The sequence below is a fragment of the Myotis brandtii genome, unplaced genomic scaffold, assembly GCF_000412655.1.
Source record: "Myotis brandtii unplaced genomic scaffold, ASM41265v1 scaffold79, whole genome shotgun sequence".
In the NCBI taxonomy this organism is placed as follows: Eukaryota; Metazoa; Chordata; class Mammalia; order Chiroptera; family Vespertilionidae; genus Myotis; species Myotis brandtii.
The window spans coordinates 6,816,268-6,842,605 of record NW_005371173.1 but is presented as its reverse complement, the minus strand read 5'-3'; the positions used below and the strand labels follow the sequence as shown (position 1 = coordinate 6,842,605).

The following is a 26,338-nucleotide window of genomic DNA, read 5'->3' as shown; positions in this document are numbered from 1 at the left end:
GCCCCAACTCCCCAATCGGCCCTGCTCTGAGCCCGACCAGGGGCTGCACCTAGGGATTGGGCCTGCCCTCTGCCACCTGGGAGCAGGCCTAAGCCAGCAGGTCGTTATCTCCCGAGGGGTCCCAATTGCGAGAGGGCACAGGCCGGGCTGGGGGACCCCCACCTCCCCCGCCCCCCGAGTGCACAAATTTTTGTGCACTGGGCCTCTAGTATTAATATAAATCTGGGAAAAAGTATAAAATGGGGGTTTGTTACCAGCCCATTGCCACTTGTTTCATTTCACAATCTCTTTGCTACTTAAATATTGCCCCCAAAATTCTGCTTTCTAACCTATTATTCGAAATGGGTTTAATAAATCATTCACAGTAAGGCAAAACTTACTAATACTAATTGATGTCCCTTTGTTTGCCTTCTAAAGAATGAAGCAATATACAAGCCAAAAAAATTTTACACATTCGAGATTTATGTTAAATCATTCATTATTTTGTTAAAGCAAATGATATATTTTCAGAGTGAGGGTTTAGCATCCCCCATAATCACATTATATTGCTAACTTATTAATTCATAGATAAGGTCAGATAATATCAATTAGTTATTCAATACATCAAGCAAATATACTAATCGGACAACTATTACTCTAGGACAGCGGTTCTCAACCTGTGGGTCACAACCTCTTTGGGGGTCGAACGACCCTTTCACAGGGGTCACCTAAGACCATCTGAAAACACATGTATAATTACATATTGTTTTTGTGATTAATCACTATGCTTTAATTATGTTCAATTTGTAACAATGAAAATACATCCTGCATATCAGATATTTACATTATGATTCATAACAGTAGCAAAATTACAGTCATGAAGTAGCAACGAAAATAATTTTATGGTTGGAGGTCACCACCACATGAGGAACTGTATTAAAGGGTCGCGGCATTAGGAAGGTTGAGAACCACTGCTCTAGGAGCTTAGGATAGAGCAGTGAGCAAAGCAAAGCCCCTGCCCTCCTGGTGGATATATTTCGCTGAATAGGAGTTAATGCTCACTTAGCATTTGCTATGAGTGCTGTGTTAAGCCCTCTATTGGCCTGGGGTCATTGATTTGTTATAACAGCATAAACTGTAGGTACTATTATTATCACCACCGCTTTATCATGAAGAAAATCACATCCCAGAGGGTTTGAATAATTTGTTCATAGTTACAGAGCCAGAAAGAATTAGGGACAAAATTTGTCCTGGAAGGAAGTCTGATGCTGTCCACTAGACTTGCTATCCTCTACTACCGGTTCAGATGAAAATACTGACTATGTAGAAAGCAATAAAAGAAGCAGAAAACAAGAGATACATATACAATAAACTAATTTTCCAGAGGGCATTACCATTTTCTTTTATTTTTTTTACCATTTTCTTTTTATTTTAGTTATTATGAATGCATTCCTAACAAACTACCTTTTTATTCTTTCTTTATATGAATGTTGCCCACTATAATAAATTTAAACTTGAGTTTAGACTTCAATATTCCTCTCTTTCACACACACACACACACACACACACACACACACACACGCATGTGCACACACACAATATCAGTAATTATTTCACTTTCTTGCAAACCAGTCATCAAACTGAAAATTAAACATTTATATAACTTATATATTGAACTAGCCCAATTTCATTCATGCTTTAGTCCTCACCTGAGGATATCTTTCCATTGATTTTTTCAGAGAGAGTGGAAGAGAAGGGGAAAGACAGAGAGAAACATGGATGTGAGAGAAACACATTGATTGGTTGCCTACTACATGCACCCCGACCAGGACATGGGCTGGGGAGGAGCCTGCAACCAAGGTGCATGCCCTTGACTTGAAGTGAACCTGGGACCTTTGGTCTGTAGGCCAATACTCTATCCACTGAGATAAACTGGCTAGGGCCCCCATTTCATTCTTTAAAATAAAAATATTTGCTACAAAATTATCTTCATTGAAGTGTCTGCTAAGATCTATTATAATATAACTTTTACTGGTGGTATAAAATCTAAAAATAAAACAAATGTTAAAACTACACATTTGTTTCTGCTTGGATTATTCTTTACACAACAGGTAGGTTCTAACCTGCCATAGGGCAGAAGATGTCAATTCTTAAATGTGTTAGATCGACCTCTGTTAAAAAGTCCATTTTCAAACATAAACTCAACAATAGAAAGCCCTCTTTAATTTTCTCCTTAACATTAAGTTTCCCGTTCCAAGTATGTGTCAAGAATTTAATTGCAGCATGAAATTAACCAGTTATAAAATACTGTACTTGTGCCCTTGCCTTCTAAAGTAGAATGCACTAAATAATTTGCTTAATGGCTTCTAACATGACACCTCAATTTAATAACCAAAGTGCCCTGACTTGTTGGATAAATTCCTGGTGAGAAATGCTCTGTGTGTAATTTATCAATGGGACACACACACACACACACACACACACACTCACATACAAGAAAGGCATGTGTATGAATGGATGTGCTCCCTTATCCTGTAGCTGTGTTAGAGCCAGTTCTCATTGACTCCATAGTGGAGAAGACAGGGACATTCCATAGACATGAATTTGCCAGGCTCCTACTTTGGCTCACTTTGTAAAACTGCATGGGTTCTTTTGTGATTACTCCTAACAAGCATTTGCCAACTAACTTATAAATCCAGGAACAGGATAAAAAGTGAACAAAGTCTGGTATTTTAATGACCTGGCTAAATTTTTTTCTATCTCTACTCTCCCTGTCCACTTTTATCCTTACTTTATATCTAATTTATTTCCATGTAATGTTTTGGTTTTAGGTGGACTATGTCCTGACCAAAATTAAATATCTGCCATAGAAATACTATAAGTGCATTAGTAGTCAATGTAGTTACTTATATTTACCAGTATACACTACAGAAGTCAAGCCTAAGAACTTTAGAATTTCCTCAAATTATAGTTTCTACTTTTTCAGTCTTAATTTATATTTATTCTATGACTCCAACAAAATAATGGTAAAGCAGAATTCTGGAGCTCTAGATCTCAAAAGACCTTAAAAGCTTTTTTACATTTTTATGTTACTTTATAAGCTATTGACAATGGAAGATTTTTCCTACAGTATATTTAAGGGTGGGATGCATTTTTTAAATGGCTATATGCTTCATTCAAAGATGATAATCAGGATTTGAATAATACAAATTGAGGCTGAAGAACATTTACAAAAAGTGTGCAAATGTGATGTTTGATTAAAATGAAGTACAAATATCTGAGAAAAAATATATTGATGAGAATTTTAATTCATTGTCCCACTATCAGTTCTATTGCAAAAATAACATTTCCTATATTCATTTTTTCCCCAATCTGTCTTAACAGCTTTGAAAGGATTAAGGGAAATTCCCCTTGTCTCCAAAGTTCAGGCATAAATGTAAACAACAATTAAACAAAATGTTGACTTGAAGATATATCAAGTCTTATCTGAAATGCATGACATGGCATTTCATCAAGTATCTTAGAAACTATATTGTCTCCAATGTTCACCTGAGACAATTGTATAAAAAGACCATTCATTTCCGTCATTGGTATTATCTTCATGATTCATGTCATAAAAGGATGAGGTTTTTAGTAACTAAACTGACTGCTCATGGAATTAAAAGTAGGAGGGCTTCAATTACACACTAGAACTTGTTTGCCAGAATACGTTGCATGCATGCCAGAAACTAACAAGAGCTCCTACATGGCACATGGAGATAGTTTCACAACATCAGACTGATTGCCTGAGCTTGTTCATTAAAACAAGGTTTTATCTGTGTGACTGAGGTAACATAACATGCTTACATTATTAAAGCACTTCTCTGAAAAATAAACATGCATATATTTGTCTAGGAGAAGATCAGGCCATGATACACAGGATCTGTCCATTCACCGGAAGTTCACTAAGGCCATTTCATTCTGTTCCCAGGTTATTGTTCCTGCAATAGTTCATACATGTCATCCAGCCTGAACTGAGCTCTCATTCAACTCCAGGTGACAGAGGTCAATCTGTTTCCATGTTAACTAAGTCACAGTCTGTCTCTCACCAAGATTGCCAATTGTGCTAAATTAAAGATAGAGGTTATAGCTGAAGGCAACTTACACAGGGGATTGTGTTGACACGTTTAAGCTGACTTCTTTTTAGAATTCTAAGTCACATTGAAATGGAAAGGCTTGGGCAGATAGGGTCACTGCATTAATGATAAATCCACAAGCAACACGGCTTCCTAAAACCCAATATCATCCTAATCTTTATTCCTCCCCTCAATGCAATCATAGAACCACAGCACAGTCTTAGTGTCTCCACCTCTTTTCAAATGCTCCCTTACATGCAAGTCATCTCCTTGAAGATTTTTAATCTTGTAAGAAGTGATAGAAAACTTTCCATTCCACCGCAGGTTCAAAAGCAGGTGCTTTTATGTTAAGGTCGTATGTGAAACCAAGGGACTTCTTTAGAAAAATCACATGGCGTCAACTCAAACCCATGAGTTTCACAAAGGCATATTATATTGCAACTTTAAAAAGTATCTCTTTATAATAATGAATGCTTCTGACAGTACCTCTGGGGAAGAAAATTAGTCATGCTATCTGTCACAAAATAGAATTGTTCATGGGTAGAAACCAAACTAAGATGCTGTAATTTAAATATTCACGGAAGTATTTAGTTACTCTGTTTCCCCTCCCCTTTATATTCCTTGCCCTGTGCCTATTTTCCCATGGCTGGTATCTCCACACCACAGTAATGCTCTCATCTGACATTGCAAGCTCTGTATTGATTACACTTTTCTGGCTGTATTTTTAGCTGACACTTTGGAGTATCGTGGCTGAATTACACGATATTTTTGGTAGATTAGTTCACAATGTCCTTGTCTATTGCTTACCTCTCCAATTATCAATGGTTTTTGTTTTGTTTTGTTTTGTTTTGTTTTGCTGTGATGGTGTTCATTCAGACAGACATCATTCCTCCTCTTTACCTGTGAAAAAATTCCTTCTGAGTCAAGGGACATTCAGCATGGCACATATTATTAGTATTGTGATTTGAGTGGCAGCCGACCAACACTTAGGGAACAATTTATCTACTGGAATTGGACTACACATCACTAATGCACATGGCAGATTGATGGGGCAGCTTTAGTGGATGTTTTCTTTATTAATGAGATTCAGTATGATTTGCTAAAAAGGCTTTTACTGGGTAGTCCTTTTCTGTCCCTCTCCCCCATCTCTTTTATCCCATATAATCTGTTGAACCATGTACCATGTTTTGAAAATGTGTTTCTCTGTTTTTATTTTAAATGCCTAGGCTTTTTGAATAATTGAGCACAAGATAAATAGAGCGTATGTATGTGTGCGTGCACACACACACACACACACACACACACCAGATTGGAATTGAAGAGTATCACAGAAGATAGGAACTAAGGTAATGAATTAGAATCTGATGGTATTAAGAAGAAGTAAAAGTAAAATTATATGGAAAAGAAAAAATCTAAGAATAAAATTTGATATTTGAAATAATTTCTAGAAATGAACAACTGTGTCTATCGTTTTTCAGGGTTATTTATTTATTTATTATTTATTATTGTTTAAAGTGTTACAAATAGTAGTACATATGTCTCCTTTTTTCCAATTGACCTTCCTCCAGCCTCCTCCCCCCACCCCCCGCACATGCCCTCTATCTTAACAGGTAGTCTAAAGCACAATGATTTTTTTTTCTAAATGGGATATTTTATTTGTATTGATCTGCTGAGAGTTTGGAGTTGCTGAGGTCTGGGGGCTTCAAACAGGGCCCAGTAAAAAATCCAGAGAAAATCACAAGCTACTCATCTTTTAACCCTTTGTTTAATTACCCAGAGGCCAATACGCAAAAGAGAATGGTTTACATTAATTACAATGAGTTTTTTCTCAAACACTTTAAAAGTAACATAAGGGTAAATTATTTCAGATTCTAGTCTCACCCTGATCAAACACTCACTACTCTATAATTTCATACCTGGTGGGGGAGAAGGATAAAAAAGAAAACCACCCCTTTCTCCTGGGAGAAGAATCCATATGTACTCTGATCACTATAAAGACATTTCCTCATTATCTTGTGTTTCTTTTTAATTTCTCTATTACTGTTATTTTTTGGTAAAAAATATCACATCTCCCTCAAATTAAAGAAAATATTAGCCTCTGAAAGAATATTTATTTAAAATGATCTATGCAATGACTTACTTGGCAAGTGATTTCCAGTCCTGTTTTGTCATTTATCTTCTAAACAAATACTATTTCAATGGTATATTATAAAAGGCATTCAAGCAATTTTTAAAGTTTATGTGACAATCAAACATCAAGCATCCTAGGAGATTAAGGATCACTCTAGGAAAATTCTTAAAAGCTCAAGTTTCTCCATGCATTTTGGTTCCCTTTGAAAAAAGAGCTGGATAGAGAGTTACAATGACCACATTGAGCAGTATGTAAGAAAGAAGCACACTTTCCCATACAAAGTGTTACAGGTTATTGTGGGCCCAGCCTTTCCCAGTATCCTCAAACCAATACAAAGCTGACACTTAAGTAGCATTTGCACCACGGAGTGGAAAACACATTGCTCTCTAGAAGAAAAGACAAGCCACACAGCATATTTCTTTAAAAAATCATTTTAGACTGTTATCTCATGTGTGTGTGTGTGTGTGTGTGTGTGTGTGGTGGATGTGGTGGTGGTAGTAGTAGATATGATTCATTATTTCTTTCTCTGTTTACTTGTAGCTTAAATGTCATGGCATGTTCACAGAAAGTATGCATTTCCATGAAAAGAATAAAAATTTAGTAGCTCCTATGCCAAGAGGGAGACCTTGCAGGGTAGTTCCATGAACATATCTGGAAATGGATTAATGAATTGCGTTTGTAACATCACATGCTGTGCCAGCCTGTTTCCTTTACCCTCGGGACACCCAATGACAGTGCACTAAGTGAGGTGATGCAATCTGATTGGACAAATGTTGTAAAACTTGCTATGCACAAGAGATACCTTCTCTGCTCTTGGAAGCCAGCTTAATAATTAAGAGTAAAATGACCAATTATTGCATTTTTTCATCTGTTCATATGCCAAAATTCTCTCAGCCCTTGTATAACTTTAACTGTTTTAGCAGACAAAAAAAAATATGTGTACATGGAGAAAATGACAGAATGATAAAATAAGAAATACACCGTTGAGGACTGAATACACACGTCATTTCCAAATGCTTAAAGCAAATAATCCCATTTCTTTCCTTGTGTTGATTTATATCCAAAATGAAGGTAAAATATTTTTGGACACGGTGCCCTATTTCATTATTAATATAAACACACTGTGTGATGAAGATAAAGGTAATAAAGACAATGGCAGTAAAAGCAATACTAGTAATAATAATAACAGCTACTGATTCTAACAAGCTATACTTGTTGGCTAGTCCACCAGTTGACCCACATGTGTTGCACCATTTTTTTTCTCTTAATGCAACAAAATGCATATTATTTCTAATTGAAAAATGATTAAAATTAACTTTAAAAATTAAGGCACATTTTATGGGTCTCACTGAAGCTAGGAGGTAAAAGAAACTGATCCCACCTTTTGCCCAGGCACCAGGATTCTCTCACTACTCAGTTACACTCCCCTGTACCCCCACAAATACTGTTCTTCCCAATTTCCATTTTATTATTGGGCAATAATCTACAGGGTTTTTGGAATACTCAAGTACAGAAATGATGTCCAATGTGTATTAATGATATCTCCATCATTGCAAAAAGACCATAAGTGAATATTACCAATGCTAATAGTTACATCTACCCATTGTCAGAACATTTTTTAAAAATGTCAAGTGTTTTGTGGGTCTACCTCTGCCTTTTACCATGATTCTTAGATTCCAGGACTAAGACTGTTATCTTTGCCCTACACTGGAAAGTGTCTACGAGTGCGGATCGTGTAGCCTCTTAGAATTAAGATCACTGACTCTACTAGCTGGACACAGAGGCACAGACCTCCAGGCACTTGTTCATTTGCTGTGATTAATCTACATGCTTGCCCCACTCTGGATAAATATTTATTTAAAAATATTTCTCCAATCTTAAAATGTGTGCATAACCTTTAGGGTCTTAAAAAGTGTTTCACATTTCTATAAAATTGTTCAACCATATACCTACAAATTTTCAAATACAAAACATGAAATTCTTACAAATCACAAAGCACTGGAAGCCTAAGAGACATCTCAGACTCTAAAATGTGCAAAACCTTTGTCACCAAAGCCCTCCTTCTGCTGTCTTTCCCATCTGTTATTGGAATGCCATGCTTTTATCTTGCTCTCACACCTCGCATCCAATCTATCATCAAATGCTGTCATCTCTACCTTTAAAATGTCTCTCCAATTCCACCACACACTTCCCCACCCAGTACTGCTGCTTTGGTCCATGCCACCGTCTTCCCTCCGAACCATTGTTCTTATAACCTCACAACCGAAGTCCCTTGCCCTTGGTGCTCCACACAGCAACCAGAATGATCTGCCTTCTACTTACAGAAGTCACATTATAGCATTCTCCCTCTCCAAACTGAGTGACTTCTCATCTCAGTTGAGTGACAGCCAGTGACTGCCATGACCTGACAAGATCTGACCCCATTTGTTCTGACCTGATCTTCTAACCCTTTCTGCTCATTTTCTACCTCCAGCCACATGACCTTGCATTTTCCTCCAACATTCCAGGAGTACTCCCACCTAGGACCTCTTCCCTGGGCATTCCTCTTCCTGGACATTTGTCACCTGGACATCTGCATGGTTCTTTCCTTGCTTACTTCAGGTCTTTACTCAAATGTCACATCCTCACTGAGCCTTTTCTTCACCAAACCTATCAAAAGTTAAACTCTCTCCCCACCCCTGACTCCCATTCCCTAGTTTAGTTTTCTTCATAAAAACTCATCACATTTTAACCTATGATATACTTTACTTGTTTGTTTATTGTCTGTCTCCCTAACCACACCCTCACCAGTTGTAAATCCTACAAAGGCAAGCAAACATTATTTACTCTTTTGTTCATTGCTTTATCCTAAGCACCTACAATGCCTGATGTATAATAAATTGTGAAAAAATGCATAACTTTGTATGGAAACAAAGGAGCTACACAACACCTATAAACCTCAGCCTAAGAGAAAATTAAGAAGTCTCCTTGGTAATGCTTATCTTCATTGTCGAACCACTTAATTTCTTATTCAAAAGTCAGGATATGCTGAGTGGTACACTTAGCCTCCAATCAAAGACTAAAATGCAATTTACTAATTAAAGTAATGGATTTTAAATGCTGGTCTTTTTCTTTTTAAAGCATCTTCCTTGTACAGTTTATCAAAAGTGCTTTTCAAAATAGAGTTATTTTTCCCCCTGCTTCCTGGAAGGCTGGTTATATTCATATTCTAGCATGGACATGAATATTCTGTCATGCATTTCCAAATATGAATGTTTTTAAGAATAACTTTCAACCAGAGACATGTGTTTTGAGCAGAGATTCATTTGGGGAGGGAGCTCGATTTTCCTTTTATCGATTCATGATTAAAATTAATTTCAAGGTGACCCATAAATTTAGGATGACGATGTTTTCTCCAGGCTACCTCAAAGTTGGACAGAGACCTTGGAGCTATTTCATTAGCATGCTCAGTCTCTACTCCAGCAGCTTCATTTGTTACATTAGACGTGTTCTCTGAGCCATACTGCATTTTTAGCAGTTTTTTTAAAAAATCCCCTGACTCATCGTCTTGCTCCATAATAATTCCTTTCCCTTATCTGGGTTTTTTAACATCTTACAAAGGCCATGTTTAAAGATTGAGAATATCTTCTGATAGCCTGCAGAGTATAAGAAACAGCCCTAGATGGAAAACTATAGCTCAATTGATTTATAACCATCTCTAAATATTTAACACTATTTCTAAAAGAAACAGTACCTTACATTTTCCAATGGGCTTCTTTTCAATCATTCACGTTGTCAAACGTTCGGATGTTTAGAATGTCCATTCTTTGCTGCGATTTCTTCAGCATAAAAAGAGTTTAATTCTGATGCTGACTGACAGCCCATATGGGGTTATGTTCTGAAAAGCCCCTCCTCTTGCCAACATCTGTCTATTTCAGCTACAGAACAGACACTGAGCTTCTTAAAATGAAAAGGTCAATGCTAGGTCTGGGATGTAATTAAAGTGGAAACAAGCAAAAGTGTAAACAGCTCTCAAAAAAGCTCCGTGAAAAGAAGCAGGAGCCTTACCTTAACCTGAGCCATTAAAGGTCCCTCCACAGGTGGCCTCTACTCTGTCCTGGCAGGTGACTGGATGAAAAGCCTAAAATCACCCCTATTCCGAATATAGACTCAATGGGAATTGTCAATAGATGGATGCTGGTTTGTATTAAATATCTTAGCACTGAAGTGACCCTTACTGAAAACAACAGGCCAGGGACAGGCTTCGTTTTGATTTACAAGGTGAAATGGCACAACAACCAAAATGGACAAATGTCGTGTCCTGAGGCTTAGTGGAGAAAGTTAATATTTATGAGCATAAGTGGTGTCCTTAGATATATGCTCATTAATATTAACTTTCCCCACCAGCACTGGAAAAAATAGAACACTTTTAATAAATCAATTCATTTAGGATCAGCCTGCTACATTTGGCTTCTGGCTTAATAAAGAGCAGTTAGTGAGGGATGGACAAGATGAGTTATTGAATTCTCTCTTCTAATCATATGGTTCTATGATTAAAAATCTCCCCATGCATTTTCTATTGCAACCAATATTACTCCAATACCTAGATATCTTGTTTAGTTTGGGAAAAAAAAGAAAATTCAGATGCACAATTTTCACATAAAAACAAGCGAAGCAGCTTGTGGTCCTCTGAAATGACTAATAGAAAAGTGATTGGAATTAATCACAAACACAAGAGGAAGCTGAAATTAGAGAGGTTTGTTAAAATACTGTCTGCTGTTTAATCTCGCCCACTTATCAGCACATTAACCTTGTTTTCTCTGCCTAAGCACTGAGTCCTACAGCAAAATTAGGTCAGAAATTCACATCAGATCAGATCAGCTGATTCATTCCAGCAAGACCCTGACATGCAGCAGATTTGAGTTTAGTTCTACATACAAGTATGGTTGATGGCTTTTAGGGTTTGTTTTCTGTGCTCTAAGCATAGGAACTATAGCTAACTGTATGGTATTTCTAAAAGTTGACGAAGTTGTTGTTTCTGAATGCTGGTTCATTTAACTGTCCTCACTTAACCTGAGTAATGGTGCTTTACCATTTCTTTTGATATACAAATAGGGTGTTTTATTTTTCTGCATGCCTCCAATTAACACAAACCCAATGATATTATCTATTTGTGACCAAAGTAGCTATTCATGCCGCACTGAATGAATACATCTAAAATGCACTTGAATAAGTTTCCCCCCCATAAATTCTCTGTAACAATGAGTATGATTCTAGAAGCCATCACTATCTAAAGAAGATTTATACCACTGTTAACATCTTTCACCCGAGCTCTTTGTAACTGTGTTTTTGAGTAATCACTTAAAATATTAACCAATTCAAACCTTGGTATCATAAAAATTGACTTTTTAGGTAGTAATGTTTTAATAAAGAATAAGTATTTTTATGTTTACTTCTTTTCCTTTATGGTCTGACCAATGGACTCTAGTCATCCTTTGTTTCTCTTTGAATAAAGGAAATACTGAAACCTTCTAATATAAATAGCTTCAAAGTATCCATACTAATATACAAGTGCATGTATATTTAAAGGAGCTGTACATAATCTAATTCCATTTCTGACTGTCACTTTTAAAGAGGAAATATAACCCCATATAGATCCCTTGAGGGTATCCACAGGGAATAGAGACATTCCTAATCAGCCTAAGTAGTCCTTTGTGTCAGAACCACTTTGCTAAAGTCAAGAGCTGTCTTCCAGACTTGCAATGTTTGAGAGAATTTCACTAATGTAGCATTTGTTTCATTAGAAAAATTAAATGCAGCACCTCCCTATATTAGAAAACATACTCAGAAAGACATGTACTGGGAACAAATTTTATAGCCATTTTTTAAGAAATATTTTTTTGTATTTTTATTGTCTTTTTATTTTTTAATATATTTTTATTTTATTTTCATAAAGGAAGGAAGAGGGAAGGAGAAATAGAAACATCAATGATGAGAGAGAATCATTGATCGGCTGCCTCCTGCACACCCCCTACTGTGGATCCAGCCTGTAACGCAGGCATGTGCCCTGACCAGGAATCAAACCATGACCTGGTTCATAGGTCGATGATCAAACACTGAACCACACTGACTGGGCTCCGTATTTTTAAAATTTTATGAAATTTATTGGAGTTGACATTGGTTAATAAAGTTAGGAAAATCTTGTCTACCTCCCTCCACCCCTCTTTCCCTTTGCTAACCACCGTATAGTTTTTAAGATACTATGGCACATGGTAAAATGAAACAGTGAAGAGACTAGTTTCAGAATCCAGAAAGAAAAACTTACTTTAAAGGAAACCTCAAACTTAAGCATGTTTTGGTATACCAGATGGTCTTTTGATTGCCCATCCTCCTCAGTGAACATCCTTATTTGATAATGTAAACAAGGTGTTACCTGTAAATAGTGAACCTCTACATCAGGCCTTATGTTCACAGGTGCACACAGATATTGCCTTACAGGTTGTTTGTGGCCAGACTCTGTTCTCATTGGCCAGTTGCTTCCTTTTTAATGGCTGGTGCTTGGGCTGAGTTAATGGTTCAATATACCCATCTTCCCTTTTTCTTAAACATCCCTTTTCACCCAGACACATCCAACAAACCAGGGTTTTGTAACCCATCTAAAAGGAGCTCACTTGTTTGAAGCTGTATGTTATGTGTATTTGTTTTCGTATAGGCTTTTAATAAAAAGTAATCTCATTTAACAGTGCCTGCACAAAACCATTAGGATTTAAAATAGCAGAAATGATGAGCTATTGAAACAAGTTTTTATTCTCCATTAACTTTTCTCTTTTAGCCTTTCTCTCTCTTTCTTGCCAATTTTTATTTGGAGTTGTTAAGAAAAATACTAACAGTGTTTTCTTATTTATTTAGAATTTTTCACCCACAAGACTTTTTGGTAAAATCTCATTTAAGAAGTGAAAGTGAAGAAACAAGAAAGTTCATATTGACATGTGGCTCAAATTAGTTCAGAAATAAGGAATTGGGTTTAGAAAGCCTAAGTGACTTAGAACACTGAGGATATTCTTTTTTAAAATATATACTTTTCATTGATTTCAGAGAGGAAGGTAGAGGGAGAGAGAGATAGAAACATCAATGATGAGAGGGAATCATTGATTGGCTGCCTCCTGCATGCATGCCACTGGGGATCCAGCCAGAAACCTGCGCATGTGCCCTTGACTGGAATCAAACCTGGGACCCTTTAGTCCACAGGCTGACACTCTATCCACTGAGCCAAACCAGCTATGGCAGGATATTCTTTTTCTAAGAGCTCAGTGTTCAAAGCTTCTCAGCTTCAGCACAAAAGGCATTTCAGCACATATGTGATCCAGAAGGTCAATCATACGAAATCCTATTTCCATTTTTTAAGCAATCCTTGGCAGTCTGCACATTTCTGAAATTGCAACTGGCATATTTCACAGAGAATTATCATCAATGCCTTTTCAAGGTCAAACATGCCCATCCTTACATTTCCAGCATTTGTATCCTATATATTAAATCATACTACATACTAAAGAAGGCATTTGCAGACATGATAAAGAATTTTAATTGATTAGACTGTGTTCATTAATGTCACATTGAATTTCCTCTACAACTTGACATAAATTGCATGTTAAAAATATTAAAATACCTGTGGAATTTAGATGAGGGTTTCTGCTTCTGTTGTCATCCCTGAAACCTTAAAATGCCTGTGTGACCAGAATCTTGTTATGGGGTTTTAAAAAATATTAAAAATAAATTTCTTATTGGGAATGTTGAAGCAATTCTAAAAATGTACTGTGAAGATTTCTATAATATAGAAGATTATTATATATTTTAACATTATTTTATGCCAGAACCTCAGGATACTGGTCACCATATGAACAAAATTAAATTGAATTTGGACATTGCAATGGCTACTGAGATGGGACAACTTGAGTACACACCGCCAGGCCTGTTATAAAACATGCACTTTAGTCTTCTCCTCCTGTCCAATCACCAAACATTTGGCTCCTTTGACATTTTTCTCTGCAACCCCTCCCCCAACGATTCCAGAGACTGCTCTGTCCTCATGCTGTACATGGGTTCTGCTTTTAAAAATGAAAGACATTTAAAAAGTCTCCACAATTTAGGAGGCTTTCCTAGTATTTTTTCCCTTCCAAAGATATTTGCACTTTGAATTAGGCTTCCAGAAAAATATTTGAGGGAGATTATGGGAAACCATGGGAAGAGGTATTGATAGCAAAACACTACAGCATCCTTCAATTCCAGGCACATATAACAAGTATGAGTACAATAATAAAATGGTGTTTGGTATATGATGAGCCAGGTGTGGGACCTTTCTATGCAGGGTTAATCATTCATGTATTCATCAGTCATCACATATTGTGTCATCCCTTCTCCCACAATGGCCAAATAGCCTATGCTCCTATCTGAGATACTATAGATCCCATCCTTTCCCAGCTACTCAAAGACATAATTACAATAATTTTCCTTTCCTCTCATAAATATTTAGTGTTTCCCTTTCTATTGCCATATTCGTATTTTAAATAAGGTGTTTTTCTTCTCTTGTTAAAGAAAAAAACACTGGAAAAATTAGCTTTCACCATAAACCCCACGTCCTTCTTCAACTACCCTTCATGTTTTTTAAATATTTTTGAACTCAGTCTTCAAGGTAGTTCTTCATATTTTGTTTCAATTCCTTTCTTCCCACTTTTTCATGAACACAATCCTAGTATGATTTTCCCCCCAGCCCTCCAAAGAAATTGCTCCAGTCAACAACACCAATGTGTTAAAAGGCAGTGGTCAATTATCAGGCTTCAACATATTTAGTCTATCTGTTACATCACACACACACACTCTCTTCTTTAATCACTTTTGTCATTTTACTCAGAAATGTCAATCTTTTGTGGTTCTTCTCCTCTCCACTGGCTGTTCTTACTGGATTCTTCTACTGTTCCTTTCAAGTAAGCAGTCAAGTGACCCAAGGAACAATTCCTATTGTCCTTATCCTTATCTAATTTTTGGTCCTAGGTATTCTCAACTAGGCTCATGCTTGTTAGCTCTTTAGAATATGATGCTGATACACCAGCTTTGATCTCCATCATGAATCCTGGATCCAACTGCCTATTCAGAATTCTCCACTTGGATATCTAAAAAGGCTTACAAAATTGGCTTGCCAGAGCTGAGCTCCTATTTCCCCACCATTTAACCCAAACTTACTTCTCTTCTAGTTCTGATTATTTCATTAAGTGGAAACATCATTCTTCTAATTGTTCAGGGGGGGCGGGGAACACAATGTAGCAAAGTCAAAAAAAAACACAAACAAACTTGAGAACCATCTTTAATTTCTTTCTCTTCCTGAATACCTACATCTCATCAATTAGAAAATTCTGATGATGCCCATAATTTGATCATTTTATGTCACCTAGTCCAAACCATCATCATTTCTCACCCAAATTATTGCAAAGGCATTCTCTTTGGATTTCTTGCATTCACCTATGCCCCACCCATCTATTCAATGCAAAGAAAACAATAATCCTTGTAAAACATTCAGTTAGGTCATGTTACACCTCTGCTAAAAACTTCTATGAATGTTTTTCTCCTTCAAAATAAAATATAAGAGTTTATAAGGCCACATTAGCTGGTGGCCCACTAAGGATATAAGTCTGAACTTATATCCTTCCAATCTTTGCCTTGGTTCATACATTTTACCTTGTTCCCTTCATGGAATACATTGAACTCTGCTTAGAATTCTCTTCCAACAGGTAGTTATAAGGCTCGCATCTCTGGCAGTACACTTCTCATAAACTTTATTTGTAATTAAATAATCGAAGTGGTGCGTCCTTACATGGCTTCTTTATAAGCATGAACAGTTCCTTAAAATAATATTTTATTTTCCTAAATATCATAATGTTCACAGAGAGTAAGCAAAAGCATTAATGCTAAATTTGATTTTTTAAAAATCCATTAACTATCAAAATAGCTTCACTATTATGATTCATTTATTCAGCTAATAGATATGGATTAATTATCTAAATTCTGCATCTATGCACTTAGTAAGCGGTCTCTACTGAAGAAATAGAACTCCATCAAACACATGTCTCTACCTGTACCCCTTAAAACACACACACACACACACACACACACACACACACACACACATACACACAAACAGTAATATTCTTTTGAAAAATGAAAAGATGTCTATATTTCTTTTGGTCTCAGTGCCCTAGGAAACTTAGCCTCACTTTGAAAGCTGCAATCTAGTGCTCCCTGACTTGTGGCTGGTAGGTTTTGAGGCACAAAAGTCATTTCATTTGAACAAACCTTGGATACTTGGTAGCAGGTGAGAGCTATAATAATCATAAAATTCTATACAGAGCGCACACAGTGAGTGTTTTACTGGTCTTCAGAGGCTCACGTAATTCTAAACAATGATGAGTCTTTTTATCATCTAGAGATAAGATGAACTCTATCATAAGGTAAGAACTATAAACAGAACCTGTTAAAGGTGAGAATTATCATCAAGCATCAGCTATTGAAGTGTTGTGAGTTCTCTTGGGTTTTAATCAAGAGACTGTTTAGTATGAACTTCTATTTAGAAGAAACTGTATTATCTCCCCATCCCATCTGCATCTCCACAAGCACAACACTCAAATTAATAACTTTTGGTAACTCATGAGGCTCCTGTCAGTAGGATGGATTATGCTTTTGTCATAGCTGAGGAGCCATTTTCACTTTGTCTCATAGAGTCTACCTTTGACAGTCCCTTTCTCAACCAGGTGATGACATCACAGCATTTACACAACTCACAGATTTTCTTGCGTGTACAAAACTCAGAACACTTTTATTCATATTTACCGTTTTATTGCTTCTTCTTGTCTTCGTCGTTTTTCATTCTTTTCCTTCAAGTAGGCCAGGTTTGTTTCATTCCTCAAGCGATCATTCTCTCGAGCGATGTCTGATGCATTCTGAATAACCAAACCATCATAGGCCTTCATCCCCATATCCTCAATATACTGGAGAAATGTGTCCAAAGGGTCTTCCTCAGGATTAGAACTCATCATCTTGGAAGATCTCATGTAAAAAGGAATACTCCCTGCAGCATGAGAAGACATGGGGACACAAGGTTCTGTTTATTGTCTTTAATATCATGTCAGCCCCCAAACTCCAATGATTATGGTAGAATCAATTTGGAGACAATGATTCATTAGAAATTATAAACCATCAGACTATTTGATTATAAATATGAAATGAATGTTGCCTGAGTAGCAAACAGTTCCTCAAAGTAACCAACTTAGCAGGAAAAACAACAAAGGTTTTGCACTGAAAGGTAACATAAGTACCTGAAGATAAACAATTGGTTTATGTAATTAGAGTCATATCTTTCTTTCACAAAAATGCATTTGTATACCAACAAGACATAGATGAACAAAGCTTCATTTATTTCTGATCACTGTAAAGACTTTACTGTTCAATTTAAAATAAAATTATATAATTATTTGGAAGAAACATTTTTATCATGTGTGTTTTCCTTACATTTTAAATTAAGTTTACTTGAATCTGAACTATCCAAGAAAAAGACAGAAGTCATCAAAGATATACACATTTCTAATATAATTTTTCTTGGCAACAATTCCTTTTGATGCTCATTATTTTTCAAAATGGTTCTCTATGATGGCCTGATATGACAACTCACGAGGCCCATGTTAATCCTGACCAGTCTGGAAATTCAAGCAGTGACAACTGTGATTATCATCTCTACATTAAGGTTTAAAAACCTCAGCCACAGAAAGGATTACTGAAAACCAAAATCAAATCAAAGCAACAACATGGGTCTTTGAACCAATATATATTACACTTAGTTATAAAATGATAGGAATAAGCTCTCCTACCACTTGCTAATGTGAAGACTAAGAGACGTGATGGCTGTAAAGAACTTAGCATGAAGTTAAACAATAGTAAACATGTAATAATGTTAGCTAATTTTATTCTAATAAAAGTGTAGGAGGAAGATTGGCAGCAATAGCACTTTCAAATGTATGTATGAGTATAGATGAATGAGTGGGTGGCTGACCAGCATGCTATGCAAATCATCATGCCTTGAAGATAAGGTATCCAATGAATCACAGAAATCAATAAAGCCAGGGAATGGAGAAATTATGCTTTAATCAATCAAAAACAGAACTTAAGTTTAATTAATTACATGCAAGGTAAGTATTCTACCTTTCTAGCTTAATAAAGCTTAATGTCCTCAATTGCATATTCATTGTAGTATAGGAAATTGGTGTCATTGAGTCAGATTAAAAAACCTAAAGCAAAAATCAATTAACAGGGGGAAAGTTGGCCATTTAAAAATTATATGTTATCTTTACATCTTTTTACTTTCTTCAAAAGGCTACAAAATATTTGTAAAACATCAGCCCAACTATCTAATGCTGAAGTCATAGACTTTTATTTCTGCCATTACAAATCATTTTTATTCTGATTGTTTTAGAAGTATAATCATGTTCCATAACCTGGATTGTAGCTATGGAAACTTCACTTCTTATCAGAGTTTATTAGCATTTTAGCTGCCAGTCAATCCATATGTTATTTGAAACTTACATTGAATTTAATGATATAGTCTCTAATTTCTATGAAGTTGTTGAATCTAGAGAATAGAAGAGCTATTGGTTGATTCATGATTTTTTATGTTAAGTTTTACTATGTTTGATTTGGTTTTAAGCCATAATGGGCTGGCAAATAAAATGGTCTTTTAATTCCAACTATCTAACATAATTGTATTTTAATATCAGTCCATCAGATTAGATGCTTAAATGGTGGACACACAGAATAATAGAAAATTACTGCTACAAATGATTGCAATTTTCAGGGAAAAATACAAGAACATGTTTCTCAGGGAGTTAAAGCATAGCCATTATTGAAAATTCACTTCTACCAAGGACTTCAGCACTTGGTGTGCCTGGATAAAAAAAGGTATGCATAACATTATGGCAATTAATTCTACCATAGTTAAGCAAACCAAGTGAGTATTACAAGAATGCTATAGATAATGCCCTCAGGGTAGAAGATGATCACTCCCACGCTGCCCTCGAACAAAATTATATATTTCTCATTGTGTAAGGAATTATCCAGAGGTTTTTATTTCTTCCCTTAAATTTTCTTCACAATGCAAATGACAGCAGTGATTCTTCATACAGATTATATATACTACACATCAACAGGGTTAATTGTGTACCTCTGAAAATTAGTTATCTTCCTAAGTGGCCTTTCAAATTGGCTGGAGTTTAAATTATGTTTATCCTGAGAAAATATTACATAATAGTATCATGAAAAATTTATACTATGGAAAGTTGTATTATAAGATTTTTTTTAATTGAGATGAACATTTGGGGGATGAAAATCAAACATAAAATCTAGTAAAACTTTAGAGTAATGAAAATTGAATCAATGTTTGTGAGAAGGCATACATCATCTAGTTCTAGAGAAGTATTTGATTCTACGATAATTCATTTATTCAAGTATGTGTTGAACACCTGTTGTGAATCAACCACTAATAAAGGCAGAATTGTCTTCCGCTATACTTTCACACTACAGTATAGGGACTCAATGAATGAACAATTTCAATACAGTGGGACAAGGGCACCAATTTAGGTGGCCGTGCTGATATTTACTAGTTTGCCATGGTGTATGGTCACTATTTTTGAGAATGCACAACAAAAAACTTTTCAACAATTACATTTAGTGTTCAAAAATAAGAATTAAGATTAAAAATGAATTTGGACCCTACCAATGTTTAAGCATCACAATCACACTTTTCTTCTTCCTTCTCTGCATGTAAAACCTAGTTGGACTGTAAGGAGGGTGGGCAGTGAGGCAGTCCTGAAGAGCAGTGCTGAAAAGTTGAGCAGCATGACCTGAAAATACCAACTAGACTACCTCTAGATCTCCGACTTAGTGCAAGTTAATTCACCTCTTTAAGCTTTAGTTTCCACATTTTGTAAATTGTGGAGGAATAACACTTACCTCCTTATATTATTGTAAGGATTCAGTTAAAAAAGGCATGTAAGTGTTCAAGAAATGGGACCATAATTATTAGATAGATGTTTTTTACAATTCTTAACCAAAATTGTGTTTAGTAATAAACATATTTTTACTTTGAAACTTTAGTCAATAGAATGTTTAGTGCAGTTCAACTTTCTTAGTTACAGATATACATATGGAGGCCATGAAAGGCCTTAGCTGATTTGCTCACTAACCAAATACATGTAGACAGACCACTTATCCATTCTGCCCCATTTTCCACATCAAGAAAATAAGAATCTGGGGGCACTTGTACCACAAAACTCATCCCATCTTTCAAACATTTAGCCTCCACCTTTTCAAGTTAAAAGGTGTTTCCCATGTCTTCGAACTCTGAATGAGCAGATTCATGGCTTCACTAAAGAAAAGTGAACCATATGTTAAGTATCTACCTCATTACAACTGCTACAATTTCCCTGAAATGAGACTCCAACAGACAAGTAGGGTCATAAATCTGCTTATCTTTCAAAAAGTTATATTTATGGCAAGATAGATATTAAATAAGGTATGTTGTCTTTACCACTAAAAACTTGGCTGCATTTTGACTGTCGGATATTAAATCAAGTTCATTTCTGGCTTTTGAATGAAAATCCTATGTACAAGTATTTTATAAGGGGTGACTTGGGCATCTAACTCCTAAAGTCAGCAACTTAGAAAACCATACTTAAAAAGCAAATGGACCCCTTTCTTCAGATAGCATCTTCAGATATAGCACAATCAGTCAGTCAATCAATCAATCTACCATACTAGACCTCAAATTCTTTCATGGGATATTTGTGACAACAGAGTGGGCAAGATTCAAGGAAATGGCTTGAGTTTCTACATTCAGCCCTTTTATTTGAACTAGTACATGTCTGCAGCCAATTCTGCTCACAACAAATTAGACATTTTAGCACCCCCTAGAGTAATGGTTGAAAGCTGACATCTGTAGTCATCATCCACAGGGCACATATGTTTTCTTTGGAATGTACAACATTGATTCAAATAATGTAAGATTTTTTGTGTGTTATTTTTTTTTTGGAAGTTGTGGCCAATATTTAAAATTAGTGTCAAGGACTCTCCTGGGAAAGCACCTAAAATGACAAAGATCAGAATTCCCATACAAATCACAGATAACTTCACATCTTCACTTTACTTTTTTCCAGTTATAGTCTGCATTTGTAAGATTCCTTTCATTTAATTTCTGAATTACTGTATTTAGAATCACTGCCATTCTTATAAAAGCTACAGATGTGGGCTTAAGCACAACAGGCTCAGTTTTTATTTTATTTTATTATTTCACGTTTGTATTTATTTCCTGTTGACCACACCCTTCCTAAACAAAACTTTGTATGATATCGTGACACTTTCCAAAATTTGAAATGTCACTCTACTCAGCTAAGATATATCAATTTACACTGGCTGGACTAAGGTTATATTAAAAACACTAAAAATTTTACTTTTTTATTGAATTAACCATTTCTTTTTCTTTTTGTGTAAAACCATCACAATACCTTTCAATGCTGAGCTGAGAGCTGTAATCAAACTATCTAGAACATATACATGTGGAACATAAAATAAACATAAGGATATCTAAATGGAACCTATGGAAACATAAAAAATCAGTTATTTTATTCTCTTTCTTTAGCCACTATCTGCATCCAAGGAACTCAAGAAGCTAAGACACTACATGATTTTGAGCATTAAAGAAAAAAAATAGGAGCACATTTTTGAAAAATCAGTGCATGCAAAAACTTCAAGATCATGCATGTATATGGGTTATTTCCTTTGTAGATTAAAGAATCACTTTTTGTGGCCTCAATTTACCAAAACATATTTAATGTGGCACTAATTGATGTCAAGATTGGCTTCCTTATAGTGCAGAAGATGTTTTACTAATTACAGGCTTTTGTTGAAGATGTGCAAAAGGGTCAAATAAATATTAATATTTTTAAATATTTTTCTCCTAAAATTCAGAACCAATTCCTCTGTCAGTGTAATTTTATGTATTGTGAGATCAACCACTCTTGCTCCATAAGGACAGTCTTAGAGAGCTGTGTACACTCACTTCTCAAAGTGTGTACACCACCATTCACCACCATTTACCAAAAGCAGGCTCCTAGTACATCAGTATCATCTGTGAATTGGTCCACTGATCCCCATGAGTGCTGGTTCTTTTTTTCTTCTTAAAGTGTTTACTTGGAATTTATGAAATTGAGGGGCTCTCTGTCTAAAACTTTGGTTTTCCAAGACAATAAGTTATAAAATCTCCATTAATCCGGTCATGTTTCACATCCACTAAATGGTAGAGGGAGAAAAACCACTTGTTTTGGGAGAGAACTGCTCTCCAATTCTTTGAGTTCTATGAAAAACTTCTTCAATTTAAGGGCACAATGAACCCTATAAGTTAATATGATAGCTAAAATAAGGTGAAGTTTATGTTGTGCTATTATTATAATGCTATTATGTTTTATTACAAAAACAAGATACATACAGGGAATAAATTTCCTGGTAGAAAGCCTAGACATTTTACTTCCATTTCACATTTATGTGTTATATTTTATTTGCACAAGATAAAGTTTTCTGGTCTCCACCTCTTAGTTATTTCTGAAGTTTCTAAACCACACCTGTCTCAATGCTGTGAAGAAGTTATTACAATTTGAGTTATTAAAATTTGACTTTCCCTCCCACTCCCATAACTGAATCTTCTTTGAGATAAAGAATCCTACTTTGCCCAATAGTGCAAATTCATCCAAATAAAAGTTTTCCCAGGCAATTTTGAATGTATCTTTTGTTCATTAGGAGATAAAGACCTTTATAATTTTTGCATGCACTCAAACCAAGTTAAAAACACATTGTGAAAATATTATAAGTGTTTAAATAACCAGGATACATAGACATATGTAAATATGTATGCAAATGATTTCTAAAATTTGCTGACTTCACATAAAACAAAATCAACCGACTAGATTGCCTGCTTATAATCTATAACCACGTAAAACATGTCAAAATTGTTTTTCTGCTCAAATCTTATAACCTGTCAAAATTATGTCCTGTAATTTCACTTTGACTGTGCTTGAAATCCTACCCTCAACCCCACAAACTGCCACACTCATTTTCTCATTCTCACTGTCATCAAAATGCAGCCGTTCTGCCCACAATGGGAAATGTTAGAGTTAAAACCAAGAGAGCTTGTGGAAGTAACTACAAAAACACGGATTGCTTTTTTCTCAGAAAGCAGATTCTTTGTAGTGAGTTTTTTACCACTGTCTCCCTTCCCAAAATGGGTAAAATGAGCACAGATGACGTTAATGCAGGAGCATCATAAATTGGAAATTCCTTCAGGTTGTCATGGTGCAACTTGCCCATCGTTTAAAGATTGCACATTTCCAGGAATAGTAAGGATTCCTGTGAAATGTCAATGGCTGAGACACTTTGTTGAGACTTCAGCCAAATGTTTCCAGATGCATGCAAGGCAGTATTTGCTAAGTAGATATAGTCAGTATAATAAATTGCTGACTGGAGCTACAATGCACATCATCTAATTGAATTGGGAGTCTATGACTAATTTCTTGTTTCGAACAATAGCCAGTCTTCTGGTTTATAGGATTTCTACATATCCCCCTCTAAACTTTGCAGAGGTTTCAAGTCCTTGGGCTTCTCTATAGTTCCTTGTGAAGTTGTAATATTTTTCTCAGGTCTGTTTTCATTAATTTTCAGAAGTGTCAATTTCCTTCACAGAGTTTCCTTCTTTTCTGAGTTGGCAAACATATGTTGCACTTTCCATAGAAAAATACAATAATTTCAGCATGGGAAGCTCACATATTCTCATATTAATTTGCTTACCACTTGGCAATATAGAAAGCAAACTGGAGCATTGTTTTAAATGTGAAGAATTAGGAAAGGAGTTGATTTTCTCTCTTGTTCTACAGTTATTATTCCACACCACTTGGTTATTAATTTTTGCATCTTAAAGGGACCAAAACTACATCGTGTAAACTCTCCAGCTGAATTTCCTTATTCCTTGCCTATATTTAGAAAGAAAAATCCAGTTCTATGTTAGCAAAGCAACTTTAAATGTTTCTCAAAAACATTTATGTCTAGTCAGTTAGGAAAAAGCAGTTTCAGCTTTAGTGTATGTCTAATAGTTTCTCTAATTTTTACTTGGTACAGTGTCTTTTTGAGAAAATAAATTTGGGCTGACACAAATATGCCAAGAGACTGTTGTAAAATATTTATGATAAGGAATAGCAGATAAATAGCCAGCGTGCACATGTGAATGTCAATTAATACCCTTGAAAATATTTTCTATGCTTTTAATAATTCAACATGGCTTATTTTACTAATGAATTTCTAGTTTAACCATTTCTGTGGTCATGTAACTAAGTGGGCAAGAGGGTACAAAATAGCCTCTGGCTCATTAAAGCCCTGAATGCCTTTGCTGTGGCTTTATTTCTGCTCCACCTAATAAGACATGCAAACTTCAGCATTAAGTATCCCCAGCTAAAATCCATCCCATTTCATAACCAGATTGCTTGGTGTACTTAGTGCTGGATTCAATTAGCATGCTTAGAGAAGCTGAAAAATGAGATACATACCAAAATGTAAGTCCCCAGGGAGAGTTAAGTGCAACAATCAGTAGGTGACTTGTGTCTGTCAGAGCCCTCTTGCACGGTGGATGTCAGGGCAGCTCTGGAGGAGTAATCCAGCACCATAGGAAATAGACTTGTAGTTCAGCTCAGTTTTTCTTCATTTAAAGTGCATTGTATCTGGATGGGGAAAGTGTCCGCTCCCAGATTCTTCATCACTAGAGATCAGAGCATTCTTGAGGTTCTTCCTATCAGATAAAAATGGCCTTCAAAGTTTTCTAGGAAGGTATGGTGGCAGAAGACAGGTGTTTGCTTCCTTAAATCGACATTCAGAGAAAAAAGGGCATAGCTAATGGGTGGGGATGAACACACAGCCCCTCTCCTTCCAGGTCCAGCAGGGAAGAAATTGAATGATTTTACCCACTTTGCTACACAGATGATTACAAGACTCGAAGCAATCACCCAGGCTGGCTAAGGTGTCTCATTTGATTATATTCTGTGAAGACAAAAATAAATAAAAACAAAAAATCAGCCACATCCTCTCTAAATGTCTCCTTTCAGCCAAAAAAGATGCTCTTTCTCATTGCCACTTACATACAGAAGGTTTGAAGCAGCCTAGCTTGTGGCATGGTCCCTCCCCCGTGACAACCAGCTCTCTCATTCTCTCTCTCTTCCCTCCCCCCCTCCCTCCCTCCCTGCCCTGACTCCCTCCCTTCCTGCTTCTCTCTCTCTCTCTCTCTCTCTCTCTCCTCTCCAGCTGCCTTAGTCTGTTGATGCTGCTGCTGATTAATCAGGGATTCTGAAACAAAGAACCTACCTTCTGAAATAAGCAGTAATCTTTCTTCTCTGTTTCTGCAATCCGTCTGCATTGAACGGCAAAGCTGCCAGCATTCTAGCACCTTGGATAGTTCCTGCTCGCTAGGCCCATTGGAAAAGGGTGAAGAAGCGACTGGAGAAATGACAAGAAACCCGAAAGCAGCATCTTTCTACTTTGGATTTCGGCTCCCCGGGGTCTCCCCTCCTCATTAAAGAACTCACATCTAGGCAACAGGACCTCTCCCTTTTATCTTTCTGAGCTGAAGTGTGACTAGTAAATAATAAAATGAAAAGAGGATAAAGAAACCCCTTCATTTATATCCACTGCAACACTAGAAATCTATCAAAAATAAATGTTTTTACTACAAACGGTGTTTATAAGCTTTTCACCCCGGGCATGGATAATGAAAATGGGTAACAACTTAAATGGAGCATCCAGATCTCAGTTTGAGACCCTTATTTGATATCAATTTTGCCTCCACCCTCCCTGCGCAGCCCAGCCAGGCACACAATTACTGCTGACGTACTTCAGGCTGCTGCTTGGGGAAAGAGGGGAGGAGCCTTTTAACCTCATCAAAACAGCTTCATGCCACCTGCTCCCATGGCATGAGAACAAAACTAGCCCACTTAGTAAGAACATGCACAGC

General features: G+C 36.2%; 1 protein-coding gene across 4 annotated transcripts in view; it reads right to left on the bottom strand.

Annotated features, from left to right (window-relative positions):
• NYAP2 (neuronal tyrosine-phosphorylated phosphoinositide-3-kinase adaptor 2) overlaps window positions 1–25,818 on the bottom strand; it is a 216,146-nt gene extending 190,328 nt beyond the window's left edge. For 2 of the 4 annotated variants that reach the window (XM_005883498.2, XM_005883499.2), the window contains exons 1-2: window positions 24,885–25,459; window positions 17,083–17,320 (exon numbers count right to left, since the gene is read on the bottom strand). In XM_005883498.2, the coding sequence (XP_005883560.1) occupies window positions 17,083–17,303 (221 nt within the window). In that variant the 5' untranslated portion in view covers window positions 17,304–17,320; window positions 24,885–25,459. The other 2 variants (XM_014531148.1, XM_014531149.1) reach the window with 2 other exon arrangements.
• Window positions 25,819–26,338: the final 520 nt, after the last annotated feature.